At 38.7% G+C, this 27,046-nt stretch overlaps 1 protein-coding gene across 1 annotated transcript in view; it reads right to left on the bottom strand.

Moving 5' to 3' along the window:
* The window catches only part of CACNA1C (calcium voltage-gated channel subunit alpha1 C), a 1,426,303-nt gene that overhangs the window by 668,719 nt on the left and 730,538 nt on the right, over nucleotides 1-27,046 (bottom strand). Inside the window, 2 exon segments of the mRNA XM_053719677.1 lie at nucleotides 8,028-8,054; nucleotides 14,170-14,260. Of these exon segments, the coding sequence (XP_053575652.1) occupies nucleotides 8,028-8,054; nucleotides 14,170-14,260 (118 nt within the window).

Raw genomic sequence — 27,046 nt, 5'->3', positions numbered from 1 at the left:
ATGCAATTTTAATCAACTTTCTAATTTACTCCTATTATCAATTTTTCTTTGTTCTCTTGCTATCTTAATTTTAAAAGCAGGAAGGTAAATCTTAGCAGCCAGCCCATTTTTGGTTCAGCACCATGGAGAGCGCTTGCTTATTCGAGGCTTATATTTACCCACCAATAAGCAAGCATAACCAAGGTTCTCTACCAAAATTGGGCATCACATTCCTGCTTTTTAAATAAAGATAGAAAGAGAACGAATAAAATTTGATAATAGGAGTAAATTAGAAAGTTGCATGCTCTATCTGAATCATGAAAGAAAAAAATTAGGTTTAGTGTCCCTTTAATTATGGTTTTATTATACAACAAAATAAATATTATTCATCTTTAAAAACTATTTTTGTTAGCAAAAATTGCAGGGATTTATAGAAAAGCATTCCTCAAACTATTGCAAAGGCGGCACCATATATGAAACAAACTAGCCAAATATCATCATCTTAGCAGAGAGGACATGGAAGCTGTAGGGATTATGTTCATGCATTTTGGTGATGCCTAGAAATCAGAGGCTACGAGTTTTGTGATTTTAAATAAAGTAGAGTGTCTTGAAGGACAGCTCATCCATGGCTTTACTAGTTTTGAAAATGTCATTTCTGAGAAAAGGGTAATACAGATCTAAGTCTAACAGACAGCACACATAATCCAAAAATGAATAATCATGTGGTGCAACAGCACAAGTTTCTCTGTTACTGAAAGAAAGAGTTGTTGTAATGGTATGTGGGTACATTTAAGCAGTCTCTTTAAAAGATTCTCACTTTTTTTTTTAATTATGTTATATATATATTGCACTAAAAGCAGATGTCTAATCTAAAATATTGCAATATAATCCAGAAAGTATATAATACAGGCACCTCAAAAAGGCCCACTACAGACGAGAACAAAAACAATGAACAAGGTTTTAATATTCTCCTAATAATAAAAGAGTTCAAAAATCCTTTAGTAGCTGTGAATATCACCCAATGAAAAAGACTGTCACAGTTATATCCATATGCAATATGTGAAGAAGGGGCACAATGTGGAAAAGCGGTATATGCCAGTAAGGTAATTGGACATTCGTAGCCGTCAAAGATAGGGACTAATCAGCTTACCTATTCCTCCTATGTTATAGCTGGGTCCAGATCCAACTGGTGGGTTAACTTTGGCAATACTCTGTGACTTTCGCACAACAGCATTACTCACCCTGCAGCTCGACTCTCTCTGCTATTATTCACAGAGGTGTCCGTAGAGGAATAAAGTTTCCGTGTCACGCTAAACGCTTGACTCCATTACTCACATGTCTCTCTCATTCACTTTTTTTTCCGTTTTTGTGACATCATCGTGTTGATGCCGCTGACCATATGATTCTCCGAGCAGCTGCCTGGAATGTAATAAGCTCCTTCCGAATGGAATGCTAGTACATCGGCAGTATGAAAAAACGATAAAGAGAAGATCCAAACGAAGTAGCTTAAAATTCTTCAATTCTTTATTTTCACATCTAAAAACAGCAAACTCTGCAAACTAGTAAAAAACAAGTGATTATATTCAGACTACATCGTCTAACGCGTTTCAGCTTTCTCAGCCGTACTCATAGACCTATCTTAGTGTCTGACTTGATGGTCTCTTATACACATGTCAATTAAAAACACACCCATCTGAACATAGTTAACCTTTACAATCAATACATTCAATTAATTTTATATTACATTGTATCAAAACGATTTAATTAATTTATTCACAGTTTGCATGATATCTTAATAGGAGAACAGAAAAAATGAGGTATAAATAGTAAATTAGCTTATCTTACTATATATATATATATAGCGACATTGTAATATGTTTAGTAATTAAGAAGTGTTACTAAAGAACCTATATCATTAGGTGTAAGATATCTGAACTATATACTACATACTCTATATTGCATTAAGTATAAGATATCTCAACTATATACCTCAGACCATGTATATACAAAATTCCATAATAAACTATAAATGTTCATTTCCCATACTTCTCAATATGTTTAGTTACACATATATTTAACTTATACAGGCATGAAAAACTGCTGGTATAAGATGTCTCTTTGTGTCTAATGACCATATATATTACAGTTTTATGTGAATTTTATGACATTCATAAATTCTACAATCAACTTTAAATGGTTTTAGCTTTTCTTCACATATTCTCTTAACAGAGGTGTAATTATATTGACATATTACTGGGTTTAATCTCATTCAGTATATGTACATATATGAAAATTAGTTGTGTGTGATAATCATACAATTTCAGTGCATTTGTTTATTTCCAATAATTTATCAGGTCAAACCTAGAGTTTAATCCTTGGGGTATTCTGGACTTCATTTGAAAGATCCAATAGATCTCTTGTTTATTAAGCTGAAGTTCTATATCACTTCCCCTTTCGTTAAGGTATATTCATTCTATAATGTTCCATGTGAACATGTCAACCTTCCAATCATGTAATTCAATCAAATGTTTGGCAATTGGTGTCATTCTCTCTTCTTTTTTCCTACTGTCTGACTGTGAGTTGATACTATTGAGATGCTCTCTCATTCTCACTCTGACCTAACGTGTAGTTTTGCCAACATACTGAAGGTGGCACTCTTAGCAAGTTATAAGATACATTACATTTGATGTTCTACAATTGACACATTGTTTAGTTTCAAAAACCTCTCCTGTAACACTGGAGATAAATTGTACTCCTGTGGTTACATTTTGACATGCCTTGCATTGTGTATATCCTTTACCAGCCAGGAGGATTTTTAATCTAAACCTTTTCTTACAGTGGGAGATATTACATTTCCAATAGTTTTCCGTCTCCTATATGAGAAATTGTAACTTTTGGTCATATGTTGTAGTTTATCATCTGCTGCGAGCATGGGTAAATGCTTCTTGATAATATTATGTATATCATTATATTGAGGTGAATACTGTGTTGTAAAAGTTATTTTGTTCTTATACCCATTTGCTGCTTTATGTCCCTGGTGATGACTTTTCTCTTTGATAAGATCTTTCCTGTCTATTGCAATAACTTGAGATTGAGCATTTTTCACTATTTTCTTAGTGAAACCTCTTTGTTGGAGATTTTTTTCCAATATATCTGCTTCCTGTCTAAAATGACTATCTTGGGAGCAATTTCTTTTTGTTCTTATAAACTGTCCTTTGGCAATAGCCTTAAGGACTTGCTGTGGGTGATTGCTCTTAGCATGAAGTAAGGCATTTCTCGCTATAGGTTTCCTGTACATTTTTGTTTGAATGCTATGATCATTGTCATCAATATATAAAGAGACATCCAAATAGTTAATCTCCCTTGCATTTGACTCATGAGTAAATCTTAAATTAAGGTTATTACTGGTCAAATACTCAATAAATCTATTGATGGAGACTTCTTCTCCTTGCCAGATGAAGATCAGATCATCTATGAAGCGTTTATAAATAGTGATCTGCTCCTTATAAGGATTGTTATCTCCAAAGATGTGGATGATCTGATCCTCATCTGGCAAGGAGAAGAAGTCTCCATCAATAGATTTATTGATTATTTGAACAGTAATAACCTTGGAAGAAAATCTCCAACAAAGAGGTTTTACTAAAAAAATAGTGAAAAATGCTAAATCTCAAGTTATTGCAATAGACAGGAAAGATCTTATCAAAGAGAAAAGTCATCACCAGGGACATAAAGCAGCAAATGGGTATAAGAACAAAATAACTTTTACAACACAGTATTCACCTCAACATAATAATATACATAATATTATCAAGAAGCATTTACCCATTCTCGCAGCAGATGCTAAACTACACATATGACCAAAAGTTACAATTTCTCATATAGGAGAGGGAAACCTATTGGAAATGTAATATCTCCCACTGTAAGAAAAGGTTTAGATAAAAAATCCTCCTGGCTGGAGATAAAGGGCACACATAGATGTGGATATACACAATGCAAGGCATGTCAAAATGTAACCACAGGAGTACAATTTACCTCCAGTGTTACAGGAGAGGTTTTTGAAACTAAACAATGTGTCAATTGTAGAACATCAAATGTAATGTATCTTATAACTTGCTAAGAGTGCCACCTTCAGTATGTTGGCAAAACTACACGTTAGGTCAGAGTGAGAATGAGAGAGCATCTCAATAGTATCAACTCACAGTCAGACAGTAGGAAAAAAGAAGAGAGAATGACACCAATTGCCAAACATTTGATTGAATTACATGATAGGAAGGTTGACATGTTCACATGGAACATTATAGAAAGAATATACCTTAACGAAAGGGGAGGTGATATAGAACTTCAGCTTAATAAACAAGAGCTCTATTGGATCTTTCAAATGAAGTCCAGAATACCCCAAGGATTAAACTCTAGGTTTAACCTGATAAATGATTAGAAATAAACAAATGCACTGAAATTGTATGATTATCACACACAACTAATTATACTGTATGTACATATACTGAATGAGATTAAACCCAGTAATATGTCAACATAATTACACCTCTGTTAAGAGAATATGCGATAAGAAAAGCAAAAACCATTCAAAGTTAATTGTAGAACTTATGAATGTCATAAAATTCACATAAAACTGTAATATATATGGTCATTAGACACAAAGAGACATCTTATACCAGCAGTTTTTCCTGCCTGTATAAGTTAAATATATGTGTAACTAAACATATTGAGAAGTATGGGAAATGAACATTTATAGTTTATTATGGAATTTTGTATATACATGGTCTGAGGTATATAGTTGAGATATCTTATACTTAATGTAATATAGAGAATGTAGTATATAGTTCAGATATCTTACACCTAATGATATAGTTTCTTTAGTAATACTTCTTAATTACTAAAAATATTGAAATGTCACTATATATATAGTAAGATAATTTAATTTACTATTTATACCTCATTTTTTCTGTTCTCCTATTAAGATATCATGCAAACTGTGAATAAATTAATGAAATTGTTTTCATACGATGTAATATAAAACAAATTGAATGTATTGATTGTAAAAGTTAACAATGTTCAGATGGGTGTGTTTTTAATTGACATGTGTATAAGAGACCATCAAGTCAGACACTAAGATAGGTCTATGAGTACGGCTGAGAAAGCTGAAACGCGTTAGACAATGTAGTCTAAATATAATCACTTGTTTTTTTACTAGTTTGCAGAGTTTGCTGTTTTTAGATGTGGAAATTAAGAATTGAAGAATTTTAAGCTACTTCATTTGGATCTTCTCTTTACCGTTTTTTAATATTCTCCTGCATGTATTTTTAACTAATAAAATTGAACAGGATAAGAAAAAATAAACCCTCTCTGCTTCTCTGCAGGAATCACAAATTCAGTTACTACACAAGGCACACATTACATCTAAGGATGTCAGAATGGATTTAGGGGCTCGTAAGATTCATGTACAAAATGTCATGCAAGAGCACCTGATATCATTCATTACTTTTGGAGTTGCCCCAAAATGCAGCAGTTTTTGGAATAAAATACTATAATAGATAAGAGATATACTCAAGATCCAAATGTATGGTGTCACATGACCAGATTGAGTGTTTTTTGTTTTATCTCCCGATCATACCGCAACTGAACATATATTTATTTATTGGGTTTGAAGTGTGCTCAATGCAAGTTACCTCTAAGTGAGGGAATATTTTCCTGTTATTCCCAATAAAAAGAAACTTTAAAAAAATTGCCTAGGATGAATACTGAAAAACCCTGTCCTGAGATACTGAGCACAACATTTTGGAAACTTGCTATAGATAATACAGTTTTGCTAAATTCTATTATCTTCCAGTGTGCTGTCCTTCATGCACTATACCCTTTTCCAGCCTTTTGATTCTGGCTGTAGTATTAGTGCTGAAAAGTACACTCTAGCTCTGAGATGGAAGTGAGTCAACAGCAAGAGAACACATCCTGCTGGGGATCCATATAGAGAAAGTGCTCATAATGTTAGAGTTATGTTGACACACTTATGACAAAAAATATTCTGGTTGTGATCTTTGTTATGTTTTTACCTGTATATCTAACCCATTAGTACCCTTTTCTATTCTTTGTGAGCATTAAGTACTGGTAACATACTGTATGTGCGATTCTTTTTTATGTTTAGGGAAATTTGTCTTCACTAAAAGCATATTGAAGGCAAAAACTGAAATCTCAGAGAACTTTTTAATTGTTTTGACTATATCTTTAGCAAAGACAGGTATATATATATATATATTTAAAGTATTATATTGTTATGTAAGTGTTTCTCCTTCTCATCCAGTAACCTGCAAAGCAAAATACACAGCCCTCAAGGTAAATTTTGCAAGGAATAGATTTCAAGATTTTAATATTTCTATGTTGAACAAAGATAAATTAATCAGGTTGATTTACTTTGATTAAATGGACATTATACACTCATATTTTCTTTGCATAAATGTTTTGTAGATGATCTATTTATATAGCCCATAAAGTTTTTTTTTTTTTTTAAATGTATAGTTTTGCTTATTTTTAAAGAACATTGCTCTGATTTTCAGACTCCCAACCAAGCCACAAAGTTTTATGAGAATACCGTCAGCTACCTACTCCAGCTTGCTCCTGTTTGTGCAAAAGAAGGGGGAGGGGGGGAGTGTCTTATTTCCCACTCGCAGTGGGCTTTCCAGCTACCTTTTCAACAGAGCTAAACTGACAGCTTCTAAGTAAGTTTTTAAACCATTTTATACTGGATTTTTATATCAGAATCTGTGCATCTTATTCTTTATAGTAGTGTCTATTACATGCAGTTATATGAAAATGAGTGTATACTGTCCCTTTAAGCAAATAAGTCCAGAGCACCTGTACAATTCTCTTATCAGACTGGTTGTAATACAATTCCGACCTACACATTTGTGCAGTGTATTTAAAGCCCATTATATTTAACCATTTTCTATCATCCACATAAAATAGCATCATTTACATTTGTTGACATTTTTTACCTGAAAATGGTTTAAATGTAAAAGGAAAATAATAAAATCAATCAGTTGTATACTTTCTAGTAATTGGCTGATAGGTACAATTGCTCATTGTACCTATCAGTCATCAAGGATTAGTAGGAACTACTTCTCAGCCAATAAATAGTAGACAATACAGGGGTATTAAACCTAATTACAATTTAAATAGCTTTTGCAATTTTTTTCCAGCAAAAAAAAAAAATCACCATTTTGAAATGATGCCTTTTTGTATTGAGTTGTATGTTAGTGATTGCAAGTTATCATCATGGGAATATGAGTTAGTAATTGTTATGGTAAATGTCAGCTTAGTGGAAAGAGCCTAGCAGATATTTTATAAGTTTATTTTGTGATGTGTCGCCTCTGTAAAATTGTATGTTTACGTTTTTCTTTTATAAATCTTCTTTTTTAATTTATTTGTGACCTTTTGAAATAAGTTAGCAGTAGGAATTTGTTGCTTTTGGGACTAAATGGATATTTAATTCTTACAAATGATCTTTATTTTTCAAGCGGCTACGCTTAGGGGACATATGGCTGTGTAGCTTGTGGTCGGATTTGGGTGTCCTGAGGGTTTAGTGACCTCATGGGCCATTAAGACAGCATGGAACCATGAGCAAGATTGTGGGATGATTATCTCCTCTGGAAGAAGAGTAATTAAGAACAAGGACTAAAGTTGGAGGGAAGCCGATGTGGAAGTATTTAGCTACTTTGCAGTAAAGTCCACAGAATAGTCATCTAACAAATGTGGTAAGCACATAAAACAATAAAATAATTCCGTTCTTATCTGTGGTCAGTGTCTATTTTACTGTTTAATTAAAGAAAGTTAATAAAAATAATCAAAAATAGGAGCATAAGGCTTTAGTCACAGAAAGTGCAAGTTACAAAATGTCAAACCTTTACTGTACAAACAAAGTTTCCATACATCAGAGCTCTCTAATCTTATATTTGTGTTGTACAGAGGTTAAAGAGTTGGTGATTTCTGTAGCACACAGAGAGCAGCACAATGTTGTTTCAAAGTATGATTCTTACCTAAATTTAGACTTGGAAATCCTGTGCCTGAAAGACATAGAAATGGAAATGGAGCTGAGTCAGATCTGCTGTAGCATTATTCATTGCAATTACAGGACAAGGCAGCTGCTTTAGCTTCACACACTGTATTTATCCCTCCCACCTGGTTATTTCTGAACGCTCACTGTAAGGTGAGGTGATGCCGCACCAGCATGAAGCAAGATTACCAGTTATAAGTACTAAAAGTAGTTTAATATAGGTTGGAAATTGCTGACAGAGTGAAATTGGATAGAAATAAATAGACAGGCTGTAGAAACATGCAGATAGGTGGGCAAACACATACATTGCAGACAGGTGCAGATAATGCATTATTTAACCCTCTAAATCCCAGACACTTTTGAAACCTAGTGTACAGTAATGTGGTGCAGATTTCTCTGGGAGGCAAGGAGTTAAACTAGCTATATGTTTATTAGAAGTGGAACAGAATATTTCAGAAATATTCCAACCTAATAGTGATGTTGTTTTTAAATGCATCATTCAAGATAAATATATAAAGTCCCCAAATTGATTAAAAGACTACAAAAACCTTTGAGTAAAAAAAGATAAAATCTTTAGCACATTTGTACTAGTTTTGCAGCCAGCAAACATCAAAATCCCTGTCTTTAGACAGGTAGTTTCCTGGGAAGTCTTAGGAAATTGCAAGTCTAACAGAATATGTACCCAATTTCTGTCTTTTTTCAGGCAAATTTTCCTTATAATTTGTTTCAGTCACTATAATAATAATGATGCACATTACATTGGAATAGGAAAACATAATTTATGCTTACCTGATAAATTCCTTTCTTCTGTTGTGCGATCAGTCCACGGGTCATCATTACTTCTGGGATATAACTCCTCCCCAACAGGAAATGCAAGAGGATTCACCCAGCAGAGCTGATATAGCTCCTCCCCTCTACGTCAGTCCCAGTCATTCGACCAAGAATCAACGAGAAAGGAGTAACCAAGGGTGAAGTGGTGACTGGAGTATAATTTAAAAGATATTTACCTGCCTTAAAAAAACAGGGCGGGCCGTGGACTGATCGCACAACAGAAGAAAGGAATTTATCAGGTAAGCATAAATTATGTTTTCTTCTGTTATGTGCGATCAGTCCACGGGTCATCATTACTTCTGGGATACCAATACCAAAGCAAAAGTACACGGATGACGGGAGGGATAGGCAGGCTCATCATACAGAAGGAACCACTGCCTGAAGAACCTTTCTCCCAAAAATAGCCTCCGAAGAAGCAAAAGTGTCAAATTTGTAAAATTTGGAAAAAGTATGAAGCGAAGACCAAGTTGCAGCCTTGCAAATCTGTTCAACAGAGGCCTCATTCTTAAAGGCCCAAGTGGAAGCCACAGCTCTAGTGGAGTGAGCTGTAATTCTTTCAGGAGGCTGCTGTCCAGCAGTCTCATAGGCTAAACGTATTATGCTACGAAGCCAGAAAGAGAGAGAGGTAGCAGAAGCTTTTTGACCTCTCCTCTGTCCAGAATAAACGACAAACAGGGAAGAAGTTTGGCGAAAATTTTTAGTTGCCTGCAAGTAGAACTTGAGGGCACGAACTACATCCAGATTGTGTAGAAGACGTTCCTTCTTTGAAGAAGGATTTGGACACAAGGATGGAACAACAATCTCTTGATTGATATTCCTGTTAGTAACTACCTTAGGTAAGAACCCAGGTTTAGTACGCAGAACTACCTTATCTGAGTGAAAAATCAGATAAGGAGAATCACAATGTAATGCTGATAACTCAGAGACTCTTCGAGCCGAGGAAATAGCCATTAAAAACAGAACTTTCCAAGATAACAATTTTATATCAATGGAATGAAGGGGTTCAAATGGAACACCTTGTAAAACGTTAAGAACTAAGTTTAAACTCCATGGCGGAGCAACGGCTTTAAACACAGGCTTGATCCTAGCTAAAGCTTGACAAAAGGCCTGGACGTCTGGATTTTCTGACAGACGCCTGTGTAACAAGATGGACAGAGCTGAAATCTGTCCCTTTAATGAACTAGCCGATAAACCCTTTTCTAAACCTTCTTGTAGAAAAGACAATATCCTAGGGATCCTAACCTTACTCCAGGAGTAACGTTTGGATTCGCACCAGTATAGGTATTTGCGCCATATTTTATGGTAAATCTTTCTGGTAACAGGCTTCCTAGCCTGGATCAGGGTATCAATAACCGACTCAGAAAAACCACGCTTTGATAAAATCAAGCGTTCAATTTCCAAGCAGTCAGTTTCAGAGAAGTTAGATTTTGATGTTTGAATGGACCCTGTATCAGAAGGTCCTGTCTCAGAGGTAGAGACCAAGGTGGACAGGATGACATGTCCACTAGATCTGCATACCAAGTCCTGCGTGGCCATGCAGGCGCTATTAGAATCACAGATGCTCTCTCTTGTTTGATTTTCGCAATCAATCGAGGAAGCAGCGGGAAGGGTGGAAACACATAAGCCATCCCGAAGTTCCAAGGTGCTGTCAAAGCATCTATCAGAACCGCTCCCGGATCCCTGGATCTGGACCCGTAGTGAGGAAGTTTGGCGTTCTGGCGAGACGCCATGAGATCTATCTCTGGTTTGCCCCAACGTCGAAGTATTTGGGCAAAAATCTCCGGATGAAGTTCCCACTCTCCCGGATGAAAAGTCTGGCGACTCAAGAAATCCGCCTCCCAGTTCTCCACTCCCGGGATATGGATTGCTGACAGGTGGCAAGAGTGAGACTCTGCCCAGCGAATTATCTTTGATACTTCCATCATTGCTAGGGAGCTTCTTGTCCCTCCCTGATGGTTGATGTAAGCTACAGTCGTGATATTGTCCGACTGAAACCTGATGAACCCCTGAGTTGTTAATTGGGGCCAAGCTAGAAGGGCATTGAGAACTGCCCTCAATTCCAGAATGTTTATTGGAAGGAGACTCTCCTCCTGATTCCATAATCCCTGAGTCTTCAGAGAATTCCAGACAGCGCCCCAACCTAGCAGGCTGGCGTCTGTTGTTACGATTGTCCAGTCTGGCCTGCTGAATGGCATCCCCCTGGACAGGTGTGGCCGATAAAGCCACCATAGAAGAGAATTTCTGGTCTCTTGATTCAGATTCAGGGTAGGGGACAAATCTGAGTAATCCCCATTCCACTGACTTAGCATGCACAATTGCAGCGGTCTGAGGTGTAGGCGTGCAAAAGGTACTATGTCCATTGCCGCTACCATTAAGCCGATCACCTCCATGCATTGAGCTACTGACGGGTGTTGAATGGAATGAAGGACACGGCATGCATCCTGAAGCCTTGTTAACCTGTCTTCTGTCAGGTAAATCTTCATTTCTACAGAATCTATAAGAGTCCCCAAGAATGGAACTCTTGTGAGAGGAAAAAGAGAACTTTTCTTTTCGTTCACTTTCCATCCATGCGACCTTAGAAATGCCAGAACTAACTCTGTATGAGACTTGGCAGTTTGAAAGCTTGAAGCTTGTATTAGAATGTCGTCTAGGTACGGAGCTACCGAAATCCCTCGCGGTCTTAGTACCGCCAGAAGGGCACCCAGAACCTTTGTGAAGATTCTTGGGGCCGTAGCCAATCCGAATGGAAGAGCTACAAACTGGTAGTGCCTGTCTAGGAAGGCAAACCGTAGATACCGTTGATGATCTTTGTGAATCGGTATGTGAAGGTAAGCATCTTTTAAATCCACTGTGGTCATGTACTGACCCTTTTGGATCATAGGTAAGATTGTCCGAATAGTTTCCATTTTGAACGATGGAACTCTTAGGAATTTGTTTAGAATCTTTAAATCTAAGATTGGCCTGAAAGTTCCCTCTTTTTTGGGAACCACAAACAGGTTTGAGTAGAACCCTTGTCCTTGTTCCGACCGCGGAACTGGATGGATCACTCCCATTAATAACAGATCTTGTACACAGCGTAGAAACGCTTCTTTCTTTATCTGGTTTGTTGACAACCTTGACAGATGAAATCTCCCTTTTGGGGGAGATAATTTGAAGTCTAGAAGGTATCCCTGAGATATGATCTCCAGCGCCCAGGGATCCTGAACATCTCTTGCCCAGGCCTGAGCGAAGAGAGAAAGTCTGCCCCCCACTAGATCCGGTCCCGGATCGGGGGCTCTCGGTTCATGCTGTCTTTGGGGCAGCAGCAGGTTTCCTGGCCTGTTTGCCCTTATTCCAGGACTGGTTAGGTTTCCAGCCTTGCCTGTAACGAGCAACAGCTCCTTCCTGTTTTGGTGCAGTGGAGGTTGACGCTGCTCCAGGTTTGAAATTCCGAAAGGGACGAAAATTAGACTGTCTAGCCTTAGCTTTGGCTTTGTCTTGAGGTAGGGCGTGGCCCTTACCTCCTGTAATGTCAGCGATAATTTCTTTCAACCCGGGCCCAAATAAAGACTGCCCCTTGAAAGGTATATTAAGTAATTTAGACTTAGAAGTAACATCAGCTGACCAGGATTTTAGCCACAGTGCTCTACGTGCCTGTATGGCGAATCCAGAGTTCTTAGCCGTAAGTTTGGTTAAATGTACTACGGCCTCCGAAATGAATGAATTGGCTAGTTTAAGGACTCTAAGCCTGTCCATAATGTCGTCTAGCGTAGATGAACTAAGGTTCTCTTCCAGAGACTCAATCCAAAATGCTGCCGCAGCCGTAATCGGCGCGATACATGCAAGGGGTTGCAATATAAAACCTTGTTGAACAAACATTTTCTTAAGGTAACCCTCTAATTTTTTATCCATTGGATCTGAAAAAGCACAGCTATCCTCCACCGGGATAGTGGTACGCTTAGCTAAAGTAGAAACTGCTCCCTCCACCTTAGGGACCGTTTGCCATAAGTCCCGAGTAGTGGCGTCTATTGGAAACATCTTTCTAAATATTGGAGGGGGTGAGAACGGCACACCGGGTCTATCCCACTCCTTAGTAACAATTTCAGTTAATCTCTTAGGTATAGGAAAAACGTCAGTACTCGCCGGTACCGCAAAGTATTTATCCAACCTACACATTTTCTCTGGTATTGCAATGGTGTTACAATCATTGAGAGCTGCTAAGACCTCCCCTAGTAATGCACGGAGGTTCTCCAATTTAAATTTAAAATTTGAAATATCTGAATCCAATCTGTTAGCAAAAGAGCGCCAAAAACGGCCCCTCCCTCTCACACACAGCAGTGAGGAGAAACGAAACTGTCACAATTTAAAGCAGACAACTGCCAAGTGGAAAATAATGCCCAAACATTTATTTACTCAGTACCTCAGCAATGTAAACGATTCTACATTCCAGCAAAAACGTTTAACATGACAATATTTATTAAAAGGATTAGTGACCTTTAACAGAGTAGTTCCGGTGAAAAACCATTCCCAGAATACTGAAGTGTATACATACATGTCATTATAACGGTATAGCAGGATTTTTTCATCAATTCCATTCAGAAAATAAAAACTGCTACATACCTCAATGCAGATTCATCTGCCCGCTGTCCCCTGATCTGAAGCCTTTACCTCCCTCAGATGGCCGAGAACAGCAATATGATCTTAACTACTCCGGTTAAAATCATAGTAAAAAACTCTGGTAGATTCTTCTTCAAACTCTGCCAGAGAAGTAATAACACGCTCCGGTGCTATTGTAAAATAACAAACTTTTGATTGAAGTCATAAAAACTAAGTATAATCACCATAGTCCTCTCACACATCCTATCTAGTCGTTGGGTGCAAGAGAATGACTGGGACTGACGTAGAGGGGAGGAGCTATATCAGCTCTGCTGGGTGAATCCTCTTGCATTTCCTGTTGGGGAGGAGTTATATCCCAGAAGTAATGATGACCCGTGGACTGATCGCACATAACAGAAGAAATAAACTTTTTTAAACAGAGTTTAAAAATGAGCTGATTTTGTGACATAACATAATTATGTAGGAACAAAATTGTCCAGTCATTGGTTTCTCATTATCTGTGTGTAAAAGGAATAATAAACTTTAGAGCATTTCTAAAGAGAAGCTACGGCACTGTTTTGCAGACATTAATTTCAGCGTAGAAATTGTGCTATATTTGGAATTCAATTTTTTTTACGGTATAAGCTGACCAACAAATCTCTATTTACAAAGATTTACTTGATGATGGGGATTTTCTCTGCTCTATGTTGTCTACTCACGCAAGACGCACGCCGCAGCTCTCCTCGTCCACATCTCCACTGCCAACATTGTCCGTATTCACAGACTCTGTCTCACTGGTCGGCATACTCACTGCAAGAGACAGAAGAAAGAGGTCAAGGATAAGGTAACAAAAAATTAATAAGGGAGTGCATTAGCAAATGCTTGATTCTAATTACAAGTAGAAAACCCATTATCCAAACTGCTTGGGACCAAAAAAAGGTTTGGATTTTGGATTAGTTGCAAATTTAAAATAGGAGAGAGTTTGGAGAGCGGATGGATCAAAAATATCTTATGTCATATAGGCAGTATTTATATGTCATAACACAGCTTATAGATGTACAAGAAAGATATTATAGTACTGTAATCAGAAAGGTAATATTTGTTATTTTAAATATAGACTGTTATTTACAATATTATTTATTATATACACAATAAACAAAACAAACGACACAGGTAGAGAAGATTGTAACTTATAGATGGGGGAAAATAGTAATTTTTTTACATTTATTAAAAAAAAATATTAATTAAAAAGTTTGGATTTCAGAATAAGTTTGAATTTTGGAATTATGGATATGGGGATTTGTACCTGTACATTATTATATTTTCAAAAAACAAATTAACCACCATTTTGCAGTTCAGTAACTTCTCACATTTTCTCTGATCTAAAACCATGAGTTCTTGTTCTAGAATTATGTTTGTGCCCTCCCTTATGTGTCTTGTCACAACCCTTAAAGGGACAGTCTACACCAGAATTGTTATTGTTTAAAAAGATAGATAATCCCTTTATTACCCATTCCCCAGTTTTGCATAACCAACACTTATATTAATACACTTTTTACCTCTATGATTAGCGTGTATCTAAACCTCTGCAGACTGCCTCCTTATCTCAGTTCTTTTGACAGACTTTAATTTTAGCCAATTGGTGCTGACTCCTAGGTGACTCCACGGGTGTGAGCACAATGTTTATCTATATGGCACACATGAACTAACACCCTCTAGTTGTGAAAAATGTAAAAATGCATTCAGATACGAGGCGACCTTAAAGGGCTAAGAAATTAGCATATGAGCCTACCAAGGTTTAGCTTTCAACGAAGAATACCAAGAGAACAAAGCAACATTGATGATAAAAGTAAATTGGACTGTTGTTTAAAATTGAATACCCTATCTGAGCCATGAAAGTTAATTTTTTCTACACTGTCCATTTAAAGGGACTGTCTGCACCAGAAATTGTATTCTAAAAAAGATAATCACTTTATTACCCACTCCCCAGTTTTGTAAAAACAAAACGGTTATATTAATATACTTTTTACCTCTGTGATTACCTTATATCTAAGCCTCTGCAGACTGCCCCCTTATCTCAGTTCTTTTGACAGACTTCCATTTAGTCAGTCAGTGTTGTCTCATAAATAACTCCACATGAGTAAGCACAATGCTATCTATATGGAATACATTAAAGGGACACTGTACCCAAATTTTTTGTTTCGTGATTCAGATTGAGCATGAAATTTTAAGCAACTTTCTAATTTACTCCTATTATCAAATTTTCTTCATTCTCTTTAGATGCCGGCCCATTTTTGGTGAACAACCTGGGTTGTCCTTGTTGATTGGTGGATAAATTCATCCACCAATAAAAAAGTGCTGTCCAGAGTACTGAAACCAAAAAAAGCTTAGATGCCTTCTTTTTCAAATAAAGATAATAAGAGAACGAAGAAAAATTGATAATAGGAGTAAATTAGAAAGTTGCTTAAAATTGCATGCTCTTTCTGAATTACAAAAGAAAAAAATTGTGTTCAGTGTCCCTTTAACCCCTTAACGACCACAGCACTTTTCCATTTTCTGTCCGTTTGGGACCAAGGCTATTTTTACATTTTTGAGGTGTTTGTGTTTAGCTGTAATTTTCCTCTTACTCATTTACTGTACCCACACATATTATATACCGTTTTTCTCGCCATTAAATGGACTTTCTAAAGATACCATTATTTTCATCATATCTTATAATTTACTTTAAAAAAATTATAAAATATGAGGAAAAAATGGAAAAAAACACACTTTTTCTAACTTTGACCCCCAAAATCTGTTACACATCTACAACCACCAAAAAACACCCATGCTAAATAGTTTCTAAATTTTGTCCTGATTTTAGAAATACCCAATGTTTACATGTTCTTTGCTTTTTTTGTAAACTATAGGGCCATAAATACAAGTAGTATGAGAAGAGGTGGGTATATGGTGCGCAAATCTGCCCCTTGCAATACACACTAATCTGCTCCCATAAAGCAGATAATAAAGGAACTGATGCAAAGAAAAAAGAGAGAAATGTGTGTATGCGCTAAACAGCTATGGGGATAGAAAATAAAATACAGATAATATATTATAAAAACACTTGATGTGGCATACAAATATTGTATAGGTGTATTATCTTAGCACCTGGGATAAATAAATAAATATCAGAGCAACTGAAATGAATAAAATATCAAAGCGATAAGGTAAAATTTATTTATCACATATAAAATAACACAAAAATAATAAGACCGGTCTTATATAGTATCAAAACACTACGCTAAAATTATGCTAAAAGTGGCTAAAAGAAGCTGAATATAGGTTGAGACCTCTAGGTCTGAAAAAATATTGGGATGGTTGGATGTTTCAAATCAAACAGGGGTTATTAGCAGTTTCTATAATGATCAATAAACCGTGTCTCCTTTGCGGAGTATAAGAATACCCTCTGACTACCACGCTGTTGGGCCGCTACACCTCTTTAGTGCCTACCTGCTCCTTCTCGAGCTGATTCTTCCGTTAAGGTCCGGCACAGGTGTCCAGCGCGGCTCACAACAGCTGGATGCGTGTCGAATGTAGGTCTGGTCAGGAAGAGAAACTCTGCGCAGAGTAATATTAGAACTGAGTGAAGTAATCCCAACGAATCCTTTGCAATCCTTGCAGAAAGTAATGTTGAATATTTTATTCATTTCAGTTGCTCTGATATTTATTTATTTATCCCAGGTGCTAAGATAATACACCTATACAATATTTGTATGCCACATCAAGTGTTTTTATAATATATTATCTGTATTTTATTTTCTATCCCCATAGCTGTTTAGCGCATACACACATTTCTCTCTTTTTTCTTTGCATAAATACAAGTAGCACTTTGCTGTTTCCAAACCATTTCTTTTCAAAATTAGCGACAGTTACATTAGAACACTAATATCTTTCAGGAATCTCTGAATAGCCATTGACATGTATATATTTTTTTTTAGTAGACAACCCAAAGTATTGATCTAGGCCCATTTTGGTATATTTCATGCCACCATTTCACCGCCAAATGCAATCAAATACAAAAAATCGTTCACTTTTCACAAATTTTTTCACAAACTTTTGGTTTCTAACTTAAATTATTTACAAACAGCTTGTGCAATTATGGCATAAATGGTTGTAAATTCTTCTCTGGGATCCCCTTTGTTCAGAAATAGCAGACATATATGACTTTGGCATTGCTTTTTGGTAATTAGAAGGCCGCTAAATGCCATCTGCGCACCACACGTGTATTATGCCCAGCAGTGAAGGGGTTAATTAGGGAGCATGTAGGGAGCTTGTAGGGTTAATTTTAGCTTTAGTGTAGTGTAGTAGACAACCCCAAGTATTGATCTAGGCCAATTTTGGTATATTTCATGCCACCATTTCACCGCCAAATGCGATCAAATTAAAAAAAAACGTTAATTTTTTCTCAATTTTAGGTTTCTCACTGAAATTATTTACAAACAGCTTGTGCAATTATGGCACAAATGGTTGTAAATGCTTCTCTGGGATCCCCTTTGTTCAGAAATAGCAGAAATATATGGCTTTGGCATTGCTTTTTGGTAATTAGAAGGCCTCTAAATGCCGCTGCGCATCACACGTGTATTATGGCTAGCAGTGAAGGGGTTAATTATGTAGCTTGTAGGGAGCTTGCAGGGTTAATTTTAGCTTTAGTGTAGAGCTCAGCCTCCCACCTGAAACATCAGACCCCCTGATCCCTCCCACACAGCTCTCTTCCCTCCCCCACCCCACAATTGTCACCGCCATCTTAAGTACTGGCAGAAACTCTGCCAGTACTAAAATAAAAGGTATTTGGCCCTTTTTTTAAAAAAAAAAAAAAAAAAAAAAGAAGCATATTTACATATGCTGATGTGTAGGATCCCGCCTTAGACCCCAACCTCACTGATCCCCCACCAAACAGCTCTCTAACCCTTCCCCTCTGCCTTAATGGGCGCCATCTTGGGTACTTGCAGTACCCAGTTTTGTAACAAAATGTGCCTTTTGTTTTAAAAAATGCCCTTTTCTGTAGTGTAGCTTACCCCCCCCCCCCCACCAAGACAAACCCCCAACCCCTTCCAGGTCCCTTAGATTACATTTTTAATTGGCCATTTATTATTTTTTTTAAGCTTTTAACTTTTTTTTTTCTGTAGTGTAGCGGTTCCCACCCGCTCCCGCCCCGTGCACGCGCCCGCCCGCCACCCCCCGTGCACACCCCCCGTGCACGCGCACGCTCCCGTGCACGCCCCCGTAGATCCCGCCCCCGATCCCGCCCCCCCCTTCACTTCACACAGAGCACCGATGGCCGCCCACCCGCCTCCCACGTAAGCTCCCACCCACCAACGATACCGGCCATCGATGTCCGGTGCAGAGAGGGCCACAGAGTGGCTCTCTCTGCATCGGATGGCCAAGGGGGGTTATTGCAGGATGCCTCCATATCGAGGCATCACTGCAATAACCGGAAAGCAGCTGGAAGCGAGCAAGATCGCTTCCAGCTGCTTTCCAGACCAAGGACGTACGCCACACGTCCTCGGTCATTAACTGTATTTTTTTTGAGGACGTGTGGCGTACGTCCTTGGTCGTTAAGGGGTTAAGGACAAGGCCATTTTTCAATTTCTTTCCCTTAAGGACCAGGGCTATTTTAACATTTTTGCTGTGTTTGTGTTTAGCTGTAATTTTCCTCTTACTCTTTACTGTACCCACACATATTAAATACCGTTTTTCTCGCCATTAAATGGACTTTCTAAAGATACCATTATTTTCATCATATCTTATAATTTACTATAAAAAAAATAGAAAATATGAGAAAAAAATAGAAATAAAAACACAATTTATGCTTACCTGATAAATTTATTTCTCTTGTGGTGTATCCAGTCCACGGATCATCCATTACTTGTGGGATATTCTCATTCCCAACAGGAAGTTGCAAGAGCACACCCACAGCAGAGCTGTTATATAGCTCCTCCCCTCACTACCATATCCAGTCATTCGACCGAAAACAAGCAGAGAAAGGAGAAACCATAGGGTGCAGTGGTGACTGTAGTTTAAATTAAAAAATGACCTGCCTTAAAATGACAGGGCGGGCCGTGGACTGGATACACCACAAGAGAAATAAATTTATCAGGTAAGCATAAATTGTGTTTTCTCTTGTAAGGTGTATCCAGTCCACGGATCATCCATTACTTGTGGGATACCAATACCAAAGCTAAAGTACACGGATGAAGGGAGGGACAAGGCAGGAACTTAAACGGAAGGTACCACTGCCTGTAAAACCTTTCTCCCAAAAATAGCCTCGGAAGAAGCAAAAGTATCAAATTTGTAGAATTTTTAAAAAGTATGAAGCGAAGACCAAGTCGCCGCCTTGCAAATCTGTTCAACAGACGCCTCATTTTTAAAGGCCCAGGTGGAAGCCACAGCTCTAGTAGAATGAGCTGTAATCCTTTCAGGAGGCTGCTGTCCAGCAGTCTCATAGGCTAAGCGGATTATGCTTCTTAGCCAAAAAGAAAGAGAGGTTAACGAAGCCTTTTGCCCTCTCCTCTGTCCCGAGTAAACAACAAACAAAGCAGATGTTTGTCGAAAATCTTTAGTAGCTTGTAAGTAAAACTTTGAAGCACGAACCACGTCCAGATTATGTAATAAACGTTCCTTCTTTGAAGATGGATTAGGACACAAGGATGGAACAACAATCTCTTGATTGATATTCTTGTTAGATACCACCTTAGGTAAAAACCCAGGTTTGGTACGCAGGACTACCTTATCCGTATGGAAAATCAGATAAGGAGAATCACATTGTAAGGCAGATAACTCTGAGACTCTACGAGCCGAAGAAATAGCTACCAAAAAAAGAACTTTCCAAGATAAAAGTTTGATATCTATGGAATGAAGAGGTTCAAATGGAACTCCTTGAAGAACCTTAAGAACCAAATTTAAGCTCCATGACGGAGCAACAGGCCTAAATACAGGCTTGATTCTAACTAAAGCCTGACAAAATGCCTGAACGTCTGGAACATCTGTCAGACGCTTGTGCAAAAGAATAGACAGAGCAGAAATCTGTCCCTTTAAGGAACTAGCTGACAATCCTGATTCCAATCCATCTTGGAGAAAGGATAATATCCTGGGAATCCTGACCTTACTCTATGAGTAACCCTTGGATTCACACCAATAAAGATATTTACGCCATATTTTATGATAAATTTTCGTGCCTGTATTAAGGTATCAATGACTGACTCGGAGAAGCCACGCCTTGATTAAAACATAATTTATGCTTACCTGATAAATTTATTTCTCTTGTAGTGTATCCAGTCCACGGATCATCCATTACTTATGGAATATATTCTCCTTCCCAACAGGAAGTTGCAAGAGTCCACCCACAGCAAAGCTGCTATATAGCTCCTCCCCTAACTGCCATATTCAATCATTCGACCGAAAACATGCAGAGAAAGGAAAAACCATAGGGTGCAGTGGTGACTGTAGTTCAAATGAAAAAATTACCTGCCTTAAAGTGACAGGGCGGGCCGTGGACTGGATACACTACAAGAGAAATAAATTTATCAGGTAAGCATAAATTATGTTTTCTCTTGTTAAGTGTATCCAGTCCACGGATCATCCATTACTTATGGAATACCAATACCAAAGCTAAAGTACACGGATGATGGGAGGGACAAGGCAGGTACTTAAACGGAAGTTACCACTGCCTGTAAAAAAACCTTTTCTCCCAAAAATAGCCTCCGAAGAAGCAAGGTATCAAATTTGTTAAATTTGAAAAAGTATGAAGCGCAGACCAAGACTCCGTCTTGTAAATCTGTTCAACAGAAGCCACATTTAAAAAAGGCCCAAGTGAAAACCACAGCTCTAGTAGAATGAGCTGCAATCCCTTCAGGAGGCTGCTGTCCAGCAGTCTCATAAGCTAAATGAATTATGCTTTTTAACCAAAAAGACAGAGAGGCTGCTGAAGTCTTTTGACCTCTCCTCTGTCCAGAATAGACAACAAACAAGGTGAACGTTTGATGAAAACTGTAGTAGCTTGTAAGTAAAACTTTAAAGCACCAACCACGTCCAATATTGTGTAATAGACGTTCCTTCTTTGAGGAAGGATTAGGATACAAGCATGGAACAACTATCTCTTGAGTGATGTTCTTGTTAGATACCACCTTAGGAAAAAACCCAGGTTGGTACGCAGGACTACCTTATCCGTACGAAGGACCAGATAAGGAGAATCACATTGTAACACAGATAACTTGGAGACTCTACGAGTCGAGGAAATAGCTACCCAAAAGGAACTTTCCAAGATAAAGATTGATATCTATGAAACAAAAAAGGTTCAAACAGAACTTCTTGAAGGGCCTTAAGAACCAGGTTTAAGCTCCATGGTGGAGCAACAGTTTTAAACACAGGCTTGGATCTAACCAAAGCCTGACCAAATGCTTGAATGTCTAGAATACCTGCCAGAAGCTGGTGCAAAAAAATAGACAGAGTAAAAATCTGTCGCTTTTAAGGAATTAGCTGACAACCCTTTTCTCAAAAACATCTTGGAGAAAAGATAATATCCTGGGAATCCAGGCTTTACTCCATGAGTAACCCTTGGATTCATAACAATCAGATATTTACACAATATCTATGTTCAATTTTCCTAGAGACAGGCTTTCATGTTTGTATTAAGGTATCAATGACTGACTCGGAGAAGCCATGCTTTGATAACATCAAGCGTTCAGTCTCCAGGCAGTCCATCTCAGATTGATTCTATTTAGATGGTTGAAAGGACCCTGAGGTAGAGGGACCTGTCTCAGAAGCAGAGACCGTGATGGAAAGGATGACATGTCCACCAGATCTGCATACCAGGTCCTGCGTGGCTACGCAGGCGTTGTCAAAAACACCAAAGCCCTGTCCTGCTTGGTCTTGACCTCCGAAGGAAATCCCACTCCCCCGGAAGAAAAGTCTGATGACTTAGAAAATCCACCTCCCAGTTCTCAACACCTGGGATATGGATAGCTGATAGACAAGAGTGAGTCTCTGTCCAGTGAATTATTGTAAGACTTCTAACATCACTAGGGAACTTCTGTTCCCCCTTGATGGCTGATGTAAGCCACAGTCGTGTATATTGTCCGACTGAGTATGATGTACCTCAGAGTTGCTAACTGAGGCCAAGTCTGAAGAGCATGGAATATCACTCCCAGAATATTTATTAGAAGGAGGGTCTCCTCCTAAGTCCACTATCCCTGAGCCTTCAGGGAGTTCCAGACTGCATCCCAACCTAAAAGGCTGGCATCCATTGTAACAATTGTCCCATCTGACCTGCAGAAGGTCATACCCTTGGACAGATGGACCCGACATAGTCACCAGAGAAGAGAATCTCTGGTCTCTTGGTCCAGGTTCAACAGGGGGACAAATCTGTGTAATCCCCGTTCCTCTGACTGAGCATGCATAGTTGCAGCGGTCTGAAATGTAGACGTGCAAACGGTACTATGTCCCTTGCCGCTACCTATTAAGCCGATTTCATTCATGTACTGAGCCACCGAAGGGCGCGGATGGGATGAAAAACACGGCAGAAATTTAGAAACTTTGACAACCTGGACTCCGTCAGGTAAATTTTGATTTCTACAGAATCTATCAGAGTCCCTAGGAGGGAAACCCTTGAGATTGGGGATAGAGAACTCTTTCCTTGTTCACTTTCCACCCATGTGATCTCAGAAATGCCAGTACTACATCCGTATGAGACTTGGCAATTTGGATGTTTGACGCCTGTATCAGGATGTCGTCTAACTAAGGGGCCACTTCTATGCCCCGCGGCCTAAGGACCGCCAAAGCGACCCCAGAACCTCCATAAAGATTCTTGGGGCTGTAGATATCCCAAAGGAAAGAGCTACAAACTGGTAATGCCTGTCTAGAAAGGCAAACCTGAAAAACGAAGGTGATCTTTATGCATCACAATGTGACGATAAGCATCCTTCAAATCCATTGTAGTCCTCTATTGACTCTCCTGGATCATAGTTAAGATGGTACGAATAGTTTCCATCTTAAATGACGGAATTCTGAGGAATTTGTTTAAGATCTTTAGATCCAAAATAGGTCTGAAGGTTCCCTCACCTTGGGAACCACAACAGATTTGAGTAAAAACTCTGTCCCTGTTCCTCTCTTGGAACTGGATGGATCTCGTACACAATCTAAGAATGCCTCCTTCTTTATATGGTTTGCAGATAATTGTGAAAGGCGAAATCTCCCCCTTTTTTTTGGGGGGGGGGGGGAATCTTTGAAATCCAGAAGATATCTCTGGGATATAAATTCCAATGCCTAGGGATCCTGGGCATCTCTTGCCCACGCCCGGGCGAAGAATGAAAGTCTGCCCCCTATAGGATCCGTTACCGGATAGGGGTCCGTTCCTTCATGCTGCCTTAGAGGCAGCAGCAGGCTCCTTGGCCTGCTTATCTTTGTTCCAGGTCCAATTGTCTCCAGACCGCCTTGGACTGAGCAAAAATTCCCTCTTGTTTTTCCTTAGAGGAAGTGGATGCCACACCTGCCCTGAAGTTTTAAAAGGCACGAAAATTAGACCTTTTTTGGCCCTTGATTCCTATCCTGAGGAAGGGCATGACCTTTTCCTCCAGTGATATAAGCAATAATCTCCTTCAAACCAGGCCCGAATAGGGTCTGCCCCTTGAAGGGAAGTTAAGTAGCTTATTTATTAAAGTCACGACAGCTGACCATGATATAAGCCATAGCGCTCTGCGCGCCAGTATAGTAAAAAACAGAATTCTTAGCCGTTAGTCTAGTCAAATGAACAAAGGCATCAGAAAACAAAGGAATTGGCTAGCATAAGCTTGTCAAATATATTCATCCAATGGAGTCGCTAACTGTAAAGCCTCATCAAGAGACTCAACCCAGAACGCCGCAGCAGCAGTGACAGAAGCAATGTATGCAAGGGGCTGCAGGATAAAACCCTGTTGAATAAACATTTTTTATCCATTGGATCTAAAAAGCACAACTGTCCTCGCCAGAGGTAGTGGTATGCTCAGCTAGAGTAGAAACTCTTCTCTCCACCTTAGGAACTGTCTGCCAGAAGTCCCGTGTGGTGGTAACTATTAGAAAACATTCTTCTAAAAAATAGGAGGGGAAGAGAAAGGCACACCTGGTCTATCCCATTAATTATTAAAAAAAGATTTAGTAAACCTCTTTAGGTATTGGAAAAACATCAGTACACACCGGCACTGCATATTATTTATCCAGTCTACACAATTTCTCTGGCCCTGTGATTGTACACATTCATTCAGAGCAGCCAAAGCCTCCCTGAGCAACAAGTGGAGGTTCTCAAGCATAAATTTTAAATGTAGAAATATCAGAATCAGGTTAAATCATCTTCCCTGAGTCAAAAAAATCACCCACAGACTAAGCATATTGTGAGGTAGTATCATACATGGTTCTTAAAGCGTCTGTATGCTCTGTATCTACCCCCAGAGCTATCTGCTTTCCTTTAATTTCAGGTAGTCTGACTAATACTGCTGCCAGAGTATTATTCACCACCTTTGCCATGTCTTGTAAAATAAACGCTATGGACGCCCTTGATGTACATGGCGCCATTTGAGCGTGAGTCCCTGAAGCGGGAGTCGAAGGGTCTGACACGTGGGGAGAGTTAATCGGCATAACTTTCCCCTCGACAGAATTCCCTGGTAAAATAAACGCTATGGGTGCCCTTGATGTACTTGGTGCCATTTGAGCGTGAGTCCCTAAAGCGGAAGTCAAAAGGTCTGACACGTGGGGAGAGTTAGTCGGCATAACTACCCCCACGACAGAATCCTCTGGTGATAATGTTTTTAAAGACAAAAAATGATCTTTATTGTTTAACATGAAATCAGTACATCTGGTACACATTCTAAGATGGGGTTCCACCATGGCTTTAAAACATAATGAACACAGAGCTTCCTCTATGTCAGACATGTTAGAACAGACTAATAATGAGACTAATAAGCTTGGAAAACACTTTAAATCAAGTTAACAAGCAAATATATAAAACGTTACTGTGCCTTTAAGAGAAACAAATTTTGTCAAAATTTGAAAAACAGTGAAAAAAGGCAGTAAAACAAACAAAATTTTTACAGTACATGTAATAAGGTAACAGAGCATTGCACCCACTTGCAAATGGATGATTAACCCCTTAATGCAAAAAACAGATCAAAAAAACAACATAGACGTTTTTAAAAACAGACACAACAAAACTGCCACAGCAGAGCTGTGGATTACCTTCCCTATAAAGTCTTTTTAGCCCTTTAGAAATGTCCTGTAGTATTCATGGGACTGCTGAGGGAATCTGGATAATTCATTTTGTAATTTTAACTGCGCAAAAAAGCGCTAAATTAGGCCCCTCCCACTCATATTACAACAGTGGGAAGCTTCAGTTAACTGTTTCTATGCAAAATTTAAGCCAGCCATGTGGAAAAAACTTAGGCCCCAATAAGTTTTATCACCAAACATATGTTAAAAAACGATTAAACATGCCAGCAAACGTTTTAAAACACATTTTTACAAGAGTATGTATCTCTATTAATAAGCCTGATACCAGTCGCTTTTACTGCATTTAAGGCTATACCAACATTACAGTGTTATCACCAATGTACGTTAAAAAACGATTAAACATGCCAGCAAACGTTTTAAAACACATTTTTATAAGAGTATGTATCTCTATTAATAAGCCTGATACCAGTCGCTATCGCTGCATTTAAGGCTTTACTTACATTACTTCGGTATCAGCAGTATTTTCTTAGTCAATTCCACTCCTAGAAAAATATTTTACTGCACATACCTTATCTGCAGGAAAACCTGCACGCCATTCCCCCTCTGAAGTACCTCACTCCTCAGAATGTGTGAGAACAGCAAATGGATCTCAGTTACGTCTGCTAAGATCATAGAAAAACGCAGGCAGATTCTTCTTCCAAATACTGCCTGAGAAAAACAGCACACTCCGGTGCCATTTAAAAATAACAAACTTTTGATTGAAGAATAAACTAAGTATAAATCACCACAGACTCTCACGACCTCCTATCTATGTTGAGGCTTGCAAGAGAATGACTGAATATGGCAGTTAGGGGAGGAGCTATATAGCAGCTTTGCTGTGGGTGGACTCTTGCAACTTCCTGTTGGGAAGGAGAATATATTCCATAAGTAATGGATGATCCATGGACTGGATACACTTAACAAGAGAAATCAGGCATTCAATCTCCATGCAGTCAGTCTCAGAGAAATTAGATTTGGATGGTGGAAAGGACCCTGAAGTAGAAGGTCCTGTCTCAGAGGCAGAGTCCATGGTGGAAAGGATGACATGTCCACTAGATCTGCAGACCAGGTCCTGCGTGGCCACGCAGGCTCTATTAAAATCACTGATGCTCTCTCCTGCTTGATCTTGGCAATCAGTCGAGGGAGCAGAGGAAACAGTGGAAACACATAAGCCAGGTTGAAAGACCAGGGCGCTGCTAGAGCATCTATCTGCGTCGCCTTGGGGTCCCTGGACCTGGATCCGTAACAAGGAAGCTTGGCGTTCTGTCGAGACGCCATGAGATCCAGTTCTGGTTTGCCCCAGCAATGAATCACTTGTGCAAACAA

The sequence above is a fragment of the Bombina bombina genome, chromosome 6 (genome assembly GCF_027579735.1).
Source record: "Bombina bombina isolate aBomBom1 chromosome 6, aBomBom1.pri, whole genome shotgun sequence".
NCBI lineage: Eukaryota > Metazoa > Chordata > Amphibia > Anura > Bombinatoridae > Bombina > Bombina bombina.
This window is presented reverse-complemented; position numbering and strand designations above follow the sequence as displayed.